At 41.4% G+C, this 15458-nt stretch overlaps 1 protein-coding gene across 1 annotated transcript; it reads right to left on the bottom strand.

Moving 5' to 3' along the window:
* Positions 1 to 1686: 1686 nt before the first annotated feature.
* On the bottom strand, positions 1687 to 4710 carry LOC139766771 (crustacyanin-C1 subunit-like). The gene is made up of 4 exons (XM_071695691.1): positions 4533 to 4710; positions 3370 to 3454; positions 3047 to 3169; positions 1687 to 2228 (listed from the first exon to the last, which is right to left on the bottom strand). The coding sequence occupies exons 1-4, from the start codon at positions 4671 to 4673 to the stop codon at positions 1981 to 1983; spliced, it is 597 nt and encodes a 198-aa protein (XP_071551792.1). The 5' UTR covers positions 4674 to 4710; the 3' UTR covers positions 1687 to 1980.
* Positions 4711 to 15458: the final 10748 nt, after the last annotated feature.

Here is a 15458-nt window from a genome sequence, read left to right as displayed (position 1 = left end):
GTGTGAAAGTTTTATAACGAACCTATCGAGAAATTTATCATCGCCATGACGTTCTTGTCTGCTTAACACACGGAGCGCACGTTTATGAATTATATTACAGTAAAGATATTTTGAGATGCTTTCTCTCATACACTGGACATGTTAGCCCTAACTCAAACATTTAATTTCATATATGATAGCAATGTTGCCCTGTGAGTTTATGGGACACCTTCCATATATACGTCTGTATCCCAGAAGATGGGAATTAACACGAAAGCGCTCAGATCTACGTGTTTCATTTTCCTTACGGCTACCATCATAGTCCAGAATCGCGTGCTCTTATGTGATTCATCTACATATATGAGAATACGAGGGTTGGTTATGGGTATGTAGAGCATTCATAGAGTATGTAACAACAACCCTTTGTTGCGAGGGCGTATGAAGAGAGCAACAATACTTCTTGGGAAAATGATTAATCGGAGTCTTACTTGCCATGATGTTTCGGCGCAGCTTTCTCCAGGTTGAATGAACATAATGGAAAAAAAAAAAAAAAGAGAGAGAGAGACACGAGCTTATGCAACTACTGGAAGAGACCTTCCCGCCTGGGCAGGTCTCAGTGCGTTCCTTTATGAGTAGCCAAAGCAAGTCCACTGGCATCTCCTGCTCTCGTTCTTCACCTCTGCTCGTCCTCTCTCGTGTTGCTACGTTAAACTTATGTCTTCAGACTAAGTCACATATCCAATCGTTGCTATTCCTTGATCTCCCAAGAATAAACACGAGTTTGAAGCATTGAGAGTGCCATACACAGTAGATTGTGATTGTTCTAAGTTAAACAGGGGCAAGGACAACACCGCGTGAATGGACATACAGAGAAGGGGCGGAGCAAGTGAACCCAATCCAGCCAGTCAAGATAGAGCATTTCAAGAACTCCAGCGAGGGAACCTCCTCCCCAGGCGTTACATAAGCTGGCTTGCCATCATTATTGTTGTGATTATGGGCCAAATGTATAGGTGAGAATGCAATGTGGTCTTAGAATTAGAATTAGAATTAGGTGTTAAAGAAGTTTCGGTTGGTGGATGTAGCTTACGTCGGAGGCCTTCATGACCTTGGAAGTTGATATAGGCCTAAAGCACAAACAACTAACCAACCATTATGTTGTTGATCTCGTCGAGGAAGCCAATGCCGACACATTAGAAATATTAGTCAGTTTTATTATCATTATTGTTATCTTTATTATTATTATTATTATTATTATTATTATTATTATTATTATTATTATTATTACTTAGTTTTTCTTTACCATACTTCTATATTGCTCGTCTCGCGCTGGTCTTTACATCTGTTTACATCTAAACACCAGTTATCCTGTTTCAATCTAGTCATGTCGACCCAGAGCGTTATCAGTGCAATATGTAGGTATCTTAGGTGTTGTCTTCGCTGCTGCTAGAATATCTTAAGGAGATAAAGCTTATATTGTCGAGGTTTTACCAGTCATGTAGTATTAACATATGTAGTATCCTGAAGAGTGGTTTGATGCTGTCTTTTGATACCCAGGCTGAACCAGGACATTTGGGCTTTGATAACAGACAATACCTATATCAAGAGGTATGATTTCCAGCGTTTTGAAATTTGCAATCATTAAGCTATAAGAATTTCACTCGCATATCGTGCAGCAGAAGGATGTAAGGGGGTTCATTGAAAATTCACTTCTTTTTTTACAAGAATACATTTATTATTCATAAGTATAAAACCAGTGAATCTCTGCATTATGTTCTGTATAGAAGAAGGATGAATTGTCCTTACATTAACGTCAAGTCCTGATGGTGTGTCTATTGTCGGAAAAGGTTATTATGGTCGCTTAGACAAGACGACTTCGAAGGTCGGCGAAACGACGGCATCTCCCACACCGCTGAATTACCAAGTCTATCTCGTCACAATTGTAATGATGCATTCTTGTGCAGACGTCTCTCCTTAAGTCTAGAAACTAAGGGGGGATGGGTCTCAGAATGTGTTCTTATCATTGTAGTGACACGTGTAATCTTGCACGGTCTTGGTGAAGCGGGAGACGTCAACGTTGATTGACTTGAAGGCGGTGTGACACTTCCGGACGTAGTCGCTGGTAAGGTATGGGTAGCGGCCTAAGATGACGGCCACATCGGAGTAAAGCCCAGCGCTAAAGTCCAGGCAGGAGTAGATGCAGGCGAAGTTCTTGTAGTCTGTGGCCACGACGTGGAATGGCACGGAAAAATCTGGAGGGAAGGAAATGATGTTCCGCTCAGCGTACGGAAGATTTCAATGAAAAAGCTTTTCCTGTATTCGTCGTAAGGTGAGCTATATACAAGGATGATCCAAGACACTCCATATGAGTAAGACAAACATACGCAGACATCTCAGCACACACAGAGCAAAAATCTAAACTACCGTCTGTGCAAATACGAAAAGACAAGCAATTCACTCGAACATGATATTTTGATGGAGGAAATTGGTTGCAACAGTAATGTATAATGGGGTAGTTTCCACTCACTCTACATGGTTGTTAGCATAATGATAGTAGCAGTAACTACGCTATTACCCTCATGTAAGGCCCCTCCTTTAGGCATGATCACGTACTTAGCGCAGTGGAATGCGTGTGTGTGTAGAGGATCTGATCTTAAATTAATGGAATAAGAAGAAACATTGCAGCGACGGGCAACTGTCGTAAATTTGCTATTCGACACGCGTGCAAACCTGGTGTTCAAGTTTTCAAGGGTGACGATCTCTCGCTTTCTCCCTCTCTCTCTCTCTCTCTCTCTCTCTCTCTCTCTCTCTCTCTCTCTCTCTCTCTCTCTCTCTCTCTACCCATCGCCGGTGACTCTTGTCATCTAAATGCCATTATCGCTTGGGTGGGAGGGATACTTTTTTCTTTACATAGCACTGTCTCTATGTCATTAGAAGAAGGATCATCGGTTTCTTTATAGCTATACCATGAAAGGAGGAAGGGCGCCGCTGTGTCAGGTATCAAAGCAAATACTAACATGTAAGACATAAGCCATGATGATTATATAGCGGACCTCAGATATCTACTTACAGTCTTCAACGTCGAGGTTGAAATGTGGTTCGCCATGGGGGTTGGTTTGGATGATGCCAATATTCTTATAAGGTAGACCCGCTTCTGTGCGGCCATAAGAAGTGAACCGAAGAGTATCCCCATCTGCAAGTGAACACAGACGATCATCAACTGTTTCTCAGATTGTCTTTGATAAAGGAGGAGGTGATCAGTAACATTGTATCTTTCAGTAATAGCAAAGATAATATTAACAAATATTATGAGAGGGGAAAAAACTATGTCAGTATGACCATCGCTCCTGAAGAAGGTTATGTAACATGAATCACATAAATGATCAAACTTACCAGCCACATAATCGTTACGGACACATTCAGCAAGCGTTTGGAATGGGTTGCCAGTTACCGCATATTCATACCACAGACCTGAAAACTGAAAATGGGAGAATGCAAGTTGAGTCAGTTTCATAATGTCACATTTTCGCTCAAGAAATGTGTTTGCAAAAGGAAGGCAATGACAGAAGAAAACGAGGGAAACTGTTTCGCATATTAGTTAAGGGGTCATTCTTATGAAGAGACTGGAATTCTATGTATGTTTTCAGAATCAAAGACAAAATACAGTAGCAAGATATCTGAGGCGGCCAGATATATATATATATATATATATATATATATATATATATATATATATATATATATATATATATATATATATATATATATGCAAATCCACCGTTAACATTCACCAAATACTAGCTTTTCTTAAGCACTTAATGTTGATATATTTAAAAGAATTCTTTCTGCAGACTTACGATGAAAACTATATAGAAAATTGAAGGAATATAATTATGAAATTATGATTATAATCATAACACTAACAATGGGTTTTCAGAATTCAATTCTATAGGACCTGAATTAGTTTGCATATGAAATGAATAACTAGACAAGATCATGTCCCGTATTATCCTTGGCAAAGGGTAGCATATCATAATTTGTAGCTATGTTATTATATCACATGACCCCTTTGTTCCTTCGAGACAAATTACATCTCAAGAGCATATGTGAACTATGTCGACTACAGGCAATGTCATGTTGTTATGGACAATGTTTGCTTTTTATAAGCTGTCTCTCTCTCTTCCGGGTCCCAGACTATGATGAATCCACATGTATATGTATATTGTTAATATACATATACATATACTCATGACCCTAAGCAAGAGGGACGACAAGGAATATTCCCTGCTGAGATTTCGTGAATTGTATCTTAATCATAATATTATTGATTCATACTACTACTACTTGTAGATAAGTTTACTTACATTCTTTATCCTCTTTCATATAGAACTATTACTATACATTTTGATATATAAGTTATAGCACTGAGCTGTGACAGTAAAGAGCATATCTAAGAAAGGCCACATTATAAACGTAACTATAACGCAAATGATTTCGCTCATGACACGTTAATTCGCTCATGGCACGTTGGCTTATCAATCCAGACAAGTACTTACTTTGTTGAAGTTGAGCCTTTCGTCAGCCCTTTTCCATGAACTCCCCATGGCAGGACACTGGCCAGGGGCTAGGAAGTCTGGAATGTTCCCACTAGCCGCTACAGCGACCAAAAGGACCAGCAGGGCTGAGCGCGTGTACATGGTGGTAAGGTAGAGCAAGGGTCTGTCTCACCCCCGCCTCGTACCCTGTATATATACCTAGCAACTACCGCAGCAGCAGCCGACAAGTGCTGCCACGTCCTTGTCTTTGCTATATCCCACACACACACACACACACACACACACACACACACACACAGCCTCACATTCTACCGGATGGTATATGACACATGAAGTATTTTCTGATGATGGAGTCTCCCTAGATTACGATCATTACGACTTGGGAGGCAGGCACGTCGTGCTGCTGATTAAGCGACCATACACATGAAAACAAATCATAGAGAAACGCGGTAAGTACCCACATCGTTCATTCATCTCTCCTGATACATATATTATTGTATAATGACAAATTGATAGTGAATGGGCGAGGGGATCCTGACCACCGGCGCATGTAGAACTGAAAAGAGAATATTTTCAACTGGAAGAGAGAATATTTCCGCAACGCAAACCAGTTTTAACCATTATTCTGGTGTACTGTGTCTCATATTTTCTACCCCGGTACGCAAGGCTGAGGACTGAATTTCACTCCTCCTTCGAGCAGCATGATTACGAACGTCTCTGAATATTGCAGAGTATGGATGCAGACGAATGGCAATTGACTGAGAGAAAAATAAAGTAGGAAGTATTTCTTCCCTGGATATTAGGTGACACGCTTGAGTTTTGTGGGACACCTCCTTCTCCTCCTTCTCCTCCTCTTCCTCCTCCTCCTCCGAGAAATTATGGAGGCCAAGTTTTTCTCTGTGGATGTAAAGATCCCAGTAATCAAATCCTGCCCTCGAGGGATGAACACCTGAGGCTAAGAAAGTAATTATATTCCTTGCATTGCTTCCTGATTATTGAGATGAATGGGTTTGTCCAGCAGGTGACCTGTTCTAACTGTGAGACAGAGATGTTCTGGTGTTCAAGATCTCAAGTGTTACAATTTTTCGACTGTTATTCAAGACCTTCCAGCCACCGTACCGTAAAATTCCATACGAATGGAAACTACAAATATTCATGGATTTCTTTTATCACGTATAGTTCATGTGTATAAGAGAGCAGCTATGATTACCAGGAACTGTTTGCCAATCGACTAAGTGTTTATCGTCAGCTAGATCTGCCTGGTAAGGGCCACTGATGTTTATAGAACATTTTACATACTTACGATCTCTATATCGAGTACTGAGACTAGATTGTTTATAGCGGGGAAGGATGCGGTTAATAACATACACATAGAGTTTAAACCCTTTCTTACGGGACATCATTGTTATGATTGCCTTAATAACAAAGGCTATTCACACCTCCTTAAGACTTTATATTCTGCGTCTGAAGAAGAATATAGATGACAGACTCGTACTCTCATAGACATACGGTTCTCCAACAGCAGGATTTGAACCGCCGCCATCAGCGTGGAAGTTCGAATCCTGTTGTTGGAGGATTGTAAATCTTTGCGTACTTGTAGCAGGTCAGTTCAGGATACAATGCACCTGGAGATGTATTGGCGCACGGTTACATTAATTACAGGGGTCCGTGTGCCGGGTCCCAGGGAAGCCAGCTACACCCACAGCCAAGGTGAAATCGGCGAAGGTTGACTATCTCTAGTCTATGGTATGACCAGCTGAGTTTGGCTGGTGGCAGAAACGCAGGGCGTACTAGGATGCCGGGAGCGACTCTTAGAAACATCACCGGTGAGGAATAGATGTTTTGGTAAAGCTATTCTCTCATTCTCGGGTGGAAAATCGACACAGAGGATAGAATAACTCTCTGGACTTTTAACTGCAAAGGTCGTCGTGTCTCGCCAGAGCTTCGACAGAACTTGACCTTGCACGAACCTTCGCGTTTAGACGCCTTACGTTCACTTTCCATCCTTGAATTGATTGCGTTATTATCAAAGACTGAGGGACGAGGATCATGAGATATTAGATGGGAGGGCAAAAGGGGATGTCAGGGAAAGAAAAATGGAAGGGTAGATTGCAGGACAGACCGCCTTGTTCGCTATATCTCACAGGAATGGAACGCGTCAATACAAAGAAGCGAGTTTTATGGATGATTGATTATACACCGTTTTATACATATCGAGTTCTTATGCAATATCGTCCTCGTTTCAGTTCTCGTTAAGAAATCTTACACAAAGATGAATGGTTGTTTCGGATGGGTGTTGGGCCAATCAACTGCCAGGGTTGACAAGGCCATCAACATATGCTACTACGTCCACCAAACGAAAAATCTTTTAACTCCTTCTTCGTGTGTTGAGGGTAATCCTAAGACCAAATACACTATGAATAAAGTCCTTGGAATATGATAGCAATTATTTTTCTAAATTCATTTTTGATCTAGGCCAAGGAATATGAAAATTTTATCCTCGACAAAAAATTTCTTGAAAAAAAAATTGAAGTATAATGATATTGTGTATAATTCAACATCTGTAAAGTTATAACCATCTGTGTATGTTCTTATTTTGATGTCATCTCGACCTTCAAGAGGAAGTCTTGGCTTCCCGAAGCAATCTCTTGCGACGGTACTTGATGCCAAGTTAGACCATTCATTCCCCTACGTTGTTAAAAGCACCAGAAATTTGGACAACCGCGAAAGAAACAAGTAACTGCTCCAGCTCGATGTGGGAAGTGTGCCAGGGAGGAACACCTCGCGGAATAACTGTCGATCTGGCTTCAACCACTGGAGCTTCGAAGTGAGGAAGAAGTGAGCCTTACGCTACGACATTGTAACCCCCAGCCTACCATGTGTACCATTGCCACCCAAAAGGCAAGTCCCGCGGAAACGAAGCCTGCGTCTGATCCACCGCTCTGAACCACTACCGAAGCCTCGAAAAATCAACCCAATCTGTGAAATACGATTCGGACGCCGAAATCACCACACACCCACACGCCACAATATCCACTCGACCAGAACAACTAAAGAAGGATAATCTTAAACTATACATATATATATATATATATATATATATATATATATATATATATACATATATATATATATATACATATATATATATATATATATATATATATATATATATATATATATATATATATATATATATATATATATATATATATATATATATATATATATATATATATACATATATATATATATGTATATATATATATATATATATATATATATATATATATATATATATATATTTCTATATATAATGTTGCCCATGGCCTTTCTAAAGGCTCTTGCAGACCAAATCTGCGCTAATTCCAGTAGCAGGAAAATGTAGACTCCTTTCGAGTGTGAAGCTCTTTAACGAGACTGTGTTCCTGATGGTACAACCTCGCCAAGGTCGTGCAGGCGGAGTCCTCTCTCTCTCTCTCTCTCTCTCTCTCTCTCTCTGGATAGTATGTTGTTGTTAGGCAGGCACCGAATAAGGAGGTATATTATACCGGCACTGCCCCGCCTGAGAATCGGCAAGGGATTGATGTCGGCTGCCTAGTTAGCCAGCACTTCAGTGGATGACAAGTTTCTTTGGACCAGGTAGCTGTCTCGCCTTGACATCCCCACCCACACGTGGGCTGCTGGCTTTCATTGCAGTCGTGCGCAATCTCTCCAACGCTCACATAACTTAGCACGTAACAGTCATGACCTCTTGGCAAAATCCCGTCATAAAATGCCCACCACCAGCGAGGATTCGAACCTCGCACCATTTGTGTAGCATCTAGTTGGGTACGCTGACGTCACGCTCGGCTATGCTGCCCATAATAGAGAAAAAAATGACTATTCCAATATTAGTTTTCGAATCCCCTTTCGTCTCACTAGTCTTACTGATAATCGAATAGGCATTTCCCTATCATGGACAGCATAGCCGAGTGGTGTGCTTACCCAGTCACTACATGAATGGTACAAGGTTCGAATCCTTGCTGTGGGAGGAACATTATGTATTTTATGAGAGTGCGCGTTCATATGCACTATACATATATATACATATATATATATATATATATATATATATATATATATATATATATATATATATATATATATATATATATATATATATATATATGTGTGTGTGTGTGTGTGTGTGTGTGTGTGTGTGTGTATAGATAGATAGATAGATAGCACCACAGAGATACGGAGTGCACGTCGTGTCAAACGCTTTCTAATAGTTTTATTGTGGGACTGGGTACAGACGAAGAAAACCAGACTATGATGTACCAACCGCTGTAGGGCGTGGCCAACAATTGAGTGAAGGAACAGGTAATGAGATTAAAGCACAAGTCACTCCCATCGACCTCACCTCACTCGTGTTACAAAAACAGGTTAACCCGTGTTCTGAGAAAACAGCCATAGTATTTTCCTTAACTTATGAAGTTGTCTAATTTGAGTAAACCAACATGTTGATCCGCATTGAAATCTCAAACTATGTTTGATAAGAGTTCAGCAATATTTCTATCATTTATCGAGTTACTAGAGACGAGAACCATAGCATTGGTCCAGTCAGTTTGATGATCAAAGTGTCTAAGTTTAACAAATGGATTATTAGATTGTAGACCATAAATAACTTTTTCTTGTTTAACCTTAACACTTGCCAGTTTGACCGATCTAAACCTGATCACTCTCTTTGGCACACACCTCCTTTAAGCAGTAAGATATTCTGACCAGAAGAATTTTCCTGACAGTATTGGTGTTGCCGGAGGCTACACTGATATCAAAAGTCTAGAACAAAAGGGGAATATTAAGCAAATTTTCACAATCGAGTAAAACCCGCGTTTTTTTTTTTTTTTTTGCTCACAAATGGTTCTTCAGATTGAACGCTGTGAAATGACTACAGCAAGATCATAATTTAAGTCAAGGAAATGTTTGGGAGACTGTAATGTACAAAGATATCACAGACATTGGAAATTCCCCATCATTTAATTCTGGACTACTCTGTAATATCTCTAATAATGTTTATAGATTAAAGTATCCCATACATTTCCCTGACTGAGCTTATGTAAAATCTTTTTTCAAAGTCGTTTCACAATGTTCTACTCAAAGAACCGCTTGTGAACAGAAATTCATGTGTATTACCCTATTGTGAAAACTTGCTTAAAGTTCCTGTTATATCAAAAACTTCATAATGTAGTCTTCAGCAACATCAGTACATTCAAAGTCTGATCAGAAATTCTGTAGCTGCTCAGAGGTGTTGTGTGTGTGTACAATATCCTCAGGTAAAGATTGTTAGTTTTACAGTATTGCTTTGCTCAGAGTTTCTGCAGTGGCATTGCTGATGCACCTCGAAAGCACAGTTATAGGACCAATTCCCCGCCTTGGGGTATGCTGGCACACTGCAGCCTAACTCAGATGACGTACCATGACATTCAGCCTTCGAGTCATTGCCAGTACATAATCAGAAGTGATGTCTATTAACATCTATATCAGATATTATAGAGCAACTTTTTACGTCACCCCCCCAAAACCTATAGACTAGGATGCGTACATAATCAGTAAATAAACGTTAACTGAAGCTAAGGTGCAATCAATATCCTTGGCAAAGGCCAGATTAGCAGGAAATGAACCAAAAAAAAAGTTGCTGTAAGTATATATATATGGAATGAGTCTATGAGTCTACACCAGGATCACAATCCCTTCTCATCTTGAGAGTAGGACGACATTCACAAAGACATCCCTGGGTATCACGGTGAGTTGAGGCAAAGTAGTGGAGGGAAAAGGAGGGAAAAGTTTACTTATATATACTTTGTGGAGCAGCAGCGTTTCTAAAAGTTATACAAATTGAAAATGAATTACGTTTTCACATGTTGGCAATGAGGAGTTTATCTGTCTTGGTTCCTTGTTCAGGGTCTTGGGAGTAGAGGTGTTCGAGCTGAGGGTGATGTTAAAGCTACATCCAAAAGGCTTCAGAATCACCCCAGGATATACGTAATATATCGGTAAAACCACTTTTTTTTCTCTCTCTCTTTTTTGAAGGGGAGTGAGGGGGTGGGGGCTGTTATACCATTCCTTCACATTTTTGTACCCAAGAGTTATGTATGAGTAGCCATTTTGAAACCATTCATTTGAGTCTCTTCATTCTTGAGTGGATCGAAGTGACTCGGTGGGATGTTTTATGGCGGAACAGGTTCGAGGAAATTCGTTATACGCGTCGTAGAAAGCTTCATTAGCAGGACGGTGAGGGCCTTGCCCCGACCAGAATCATAAACACCATCCCGCGTTATTTGCATCCATTCACTTGCTGATCTGTTGTTGGCTCACTGTTTGTGAATGATAACGTATGTGCTCATGTTTACAAAATCATAGCGAGAATTTCCAGTAAAGAAGGGGCCTCTGGGGATTGGTTGACAGCCTCACTATGTGGGGGATTATTTTTGATCGTGAGAAAAGGATGCAAATATATATATATACATATATATATATATATATATATATATGTATATAAGACCACTGCAAAACTTACAGTTAGTGGTATAAACACACTTGTTACAAATATTCATTCGGTATAGACCTTCACCAGGCGCGCCTTGCAAATTACTTCGACGCATAATAACAATCTTTAAGCTCGAAGACTTGGGCGTGGCACCTCTTGCCACCCAAGACGTGGCAATATTTAGCTCTAGTCTCTAATTCCAACTCATTACCATACTGTTTTCGGCACAGGGGATCGTGCCCATCCTCCACACACCCTGAGGGCATATCGGTACCTCGGGCAACTGTAGATTAGGTTAGGTTAGGTTAGGTTATGAGTACCGTTCTGGTCTAGGTATACATCATAGCCACAGACAGAGCATATGCTTAACGTCTGTTTAGTCTCAAGGTACAGGATAGGTCTCCTCATCCTCCACGCTTTCTGCAGATAGCTACACACATCTGTAGGATCGTCCGTCTACTGTCCTATTTAGAATTCAGGTGTTGTAGCACAGCGAATTAAAGCTGACAGGAAATATCCCTGAACAATATTTCACAGTGGTCTGAGCTGAATTAGATTAGTTTCAAAGTTCCGTTCGAGTCTAAGAAGTCTATACTTATCTCTAGCCCTTTAATTAACGTGTTTGTACACAATTGCGTCCTAAGGAACTCTGGGTATTTCTAGTGTTTTAGGGAATTTAGCCCACGTTTAGGACGCCTTAATTCAGCTATTCTTTTGCGAAATCTGCACACGGTAATGCAGTAAGTTAGATTCTGTGTGCGAGGAATATGATTAGGGGGTTTGCGCATATCCGTACGTCATTCGAAGCTTCGTATCCGGAGACACATGACTGATCAATAGGAGAAGATCCAGCTGGACGTCACACCCCCAAACACCCGGTTCATCTCTGTCGTATTCCTAGTAAGACAGAAGAACCCATCGATAAAAAAGAAGAAGGCGTCTCTCCTTTAGACAGCGGCTACGAATAAGACAGAACACGAGGACCGGGAAAACTGACAGTGTAAACATGACGGGAATGTAAGGGACCATCATTCTGTCCCACATGAATTCTTGGTTGGGTATTCATGAACGTTGTCCCCTCCACAACCAAGGCCTGTCGACGTTGAGTTATAGATATATATGTCTATCGTTAATCTCAAACATCTTCATGGGTACGAGGCGCTTCAAAGGCCACAACACACATGGTTCTCCCACTGCCCATCAGTGTTTCCTAAGACTTGTGCAGAACGGTAGTAGTGCCCACAGCCACAAACTGCTGCCAAGATGATATTCTAGTCAAATCCCACTCACGTTAACACACACACACACACACTATATATATATAGTGAGTGAGTGTGTGTGTGTGTGTGTGTGTTTGTGTGTGTGTGTGTGTGTGTGTGTGTGTTGTGTGTGTGTGTGTGTGTGTGTGTGTGTGCACAAGGACCCCCATCTACAGGGATCCCGTAGAGATCAGAAAGCAAGGCACGTTCTACCGTACTTTTTGACCATAGGTCAGGAAGTGCGGTGATGTGTGGTTTGTCTTTGTGAAGTGAGAGGAAGACAGCTCAGGAGTAGGAAGTGTTCAGTGTCTTCGCTGTGCAGGTTGCATCTTAGGTGCGACGATCCTGTAAAGTGTTGTAATGAATTCCGTAATGCTGAAGAAGAGACGAGAAAGAGTACCACGAACATGTCTGGAAAGTGTAGTTTCATACGGGTGTATGTTTGGTGGACTGGAGTGTGAGTTTGGATCCGGGAGGAGGTGGGAGCAAGGGCGTTTGGTTAGTGCTCGACGAGTCAGTATTGTGTCGATGTTTATCGCCAGTGTTAAGTGTATAGGTGAAGTGCTATTCTGCCAAGCATACGCTGATAAAGCGTGAGGCAAAGGTGAGCGTTCTGCTTCATCTTCCTTGTAGACACGTTTGCTTTTAAAAGCATTGGAGTTATATTTTCACCTGATGTTTTCGTCGATATAAAGGAATTTTTTCCTCGTCCAAAACTGGTGTTGGCTCCTTCATTTTGTTGGTGTTCACCATCTATAGCGTGAAGGACATTTCCGAGAGCTTGCGTCGATGTGTATTGCAGTCCAGGATGTGCTGTGTCTGGAGAAGTCTGGATATTGATGAGGGCAGCGATATGAGGCGGAAGGAAAATATGGACGTAGTTGGCAAGTTTCTAGCTATTAGGAATTTGTTTTACGCACACACATACACACACACACACACACACACACACACAGACACACACACACACACACACACAACGGGATGAAACATTAAACTATAACCAAAGGTTTTAAACGTACAAAGAAAGGACAACCATTTCTAAATGTGGGGTATGAAAGAAAACGCCCATGTTAAAAAGGCAACACTACACAAACTCAAAGTTGAAAGTTGATGTAGACTCTGTTAATCTGTGATGAGGTTCACTAAGGTCTGGTGTAGAGGGCACGTCTTGTAGCGATCTCTAAGATCTTACATGGATTCGCTACGGTTGTCTCACCTGATGATGGTGGCCGGCCAGGAAGACGTAGCAGGTTTGTGCTGAACTCTTGGAAGAGTTCCAGGAGTTGTTGCCCCCACTCTGCGTCTTTCCAGATAGCTGTCTTTGCGTCTTTCCAGCTAGTTCCCTCTGTGTCTTTCCAGCTAGTTGCCACCTCTGTGTCTTTCCAGCATTTGCCTGTGTCTTTCCAGCGAGCTGCCTTTTCTGGGTCTTTCCGGCAATTTGCCACCTCTGTGTCTTTCCAGCTATTTGCCACCTCTGTGTCTTTCCTGCTAGTTGCCCCTGTGTTTTCCCAGCTAGCTGCCTCCTCTATGTCTTTCCAGCTAGCTGCCTCCTCTGTGTCTTTCCAGCTAGCTGCCTCTAAAGTCAGATTTCGACGTGGGAGATTCAAGATTGCATCACTAACTCGTTGTCATGATGGCGCGTAACAATCCCTTGTATTCACGCAGGTCACACCTCCATGTCGGCATCCCCTGTGGATCGCCGGCGCACCTCATAAAACACGGGTGTCAGACCAGTTCAGCCTTGGGTAGGGTGGCGTACAATTACCTTATTCAGGGTGACACATCATGATATTCAGCCTTCAAGATAATGGGAGTGCATAATGGCGAGGGATGAGATTATCATCATCAAAATGCGCAGTGCCAGTCTTTACAAGGCAACTTTTTTTTTTTCCTTCTACATCGCCCAACCCCACACTCTGGCACACATATATTATCAATCTAAGAAGGAGAATTGACGGTAATGGATAATCTATATCCTTGTTAAACGTCGGATTAACAGCAATAAAGAAGCTGCCACAAAAAAGCTACGCAACATATTGATCGAGGGTATCAAATGGGTAATGTCTATGCCAGTGTCTAAATACCTTCCCACACAGAGGCATGGCAGTCCTCAAACAAGATTCTCATGGTAAGGCAGGTCAGTACGGAAATAACCTCCCGAAGGCGAGGCAGCGCAGAACTTCAATAGCTTTATAAAATGCGGTAGTGCAGTACCTAAATACCTACCTATAGTAAGGTATGGCAGTACCACAATAGCTTCCCAAAGAGAGGTAGGGTAGTACCCGAATAGATTCCCATAGCGAAGTAAAAGGGCATTTATGGGTTTTTTTTGGGGGGGATACCGAAGACTTCTTTCTTGATTTACGAAGAAGTGGAGCGAAGGATTAGACACTTCTATTAAAGTGTCTTGAGCGTATTGTCAGACTTTGTATGGTGTTAGAATGCCATATACTCTCACAGCCTGTAGAGCTACCAGCGTTTACGACTCCTTAATGGTCTTCAGAGATGTTACCATCGATACTGAGGTTAATGGCACTAAAAGGTTTTGAACACAACGATAATTTCCTTGTCAAGTATCAGTTAGCTGTCTCGCTGATACACGTAGGACAGTAGCCTTATCCCTGAGGTCCTAATACCTAAGGCTAAGTGTAAGCAGACGTCTTCAGGTTATCTTTCAAGTCGGCTCATTATTGTTTCGATATTTCTATTATTTCTATGCTGTTTGAAGAGTTGTGTACAGACGATTCAGGTACCGAAACGATAGCTCTTTTATTTTTGTAGATATTGTGCAAGAGAAAAAAAAAAAAGACCATCAGAAAATGCATCACTATCAGGATTTGGTCAGACATTTTGATCTGTATCCTTAGTCATCTGAACCCGGTAGCTGATGCAGCTTTTGGCCTATCCATCAATGTGTGTGTGTGTGTGTGTGTGTGTGTGTGTGTGTGTGTGTGTGTGTGTGTACAACGAAGGCCGCCCAGAAAATTGAGTAAACTTGTATATTTTCCAACTTGTACATCCGCTTTGGTAAGTTCATTCTTCGATCATCGTCCCTACTTGTACGGCAACTACGTCCAAGAGCACCGAGCGGGACTTCAAGGTTATCACTGCAGACCCCACCCGTTTCACAAG

Source organism: Panulirus ornatus, chromosome 58, assembly GCF_036320965.1.
Source record: "Panulirus ornatus isolate Po-2019 chromosome 58, ASM3632096v1, whole genome shotgun sequence".
NCBI lineage: Eukaryota > Metazoa > Arthropoda > Malacostraca > Decapoda > Palinuridae > Panulirus > Panulirus ornatus.
This window is presented reverse-complemented; position numbering and strand designations above follow the sequence as displayed.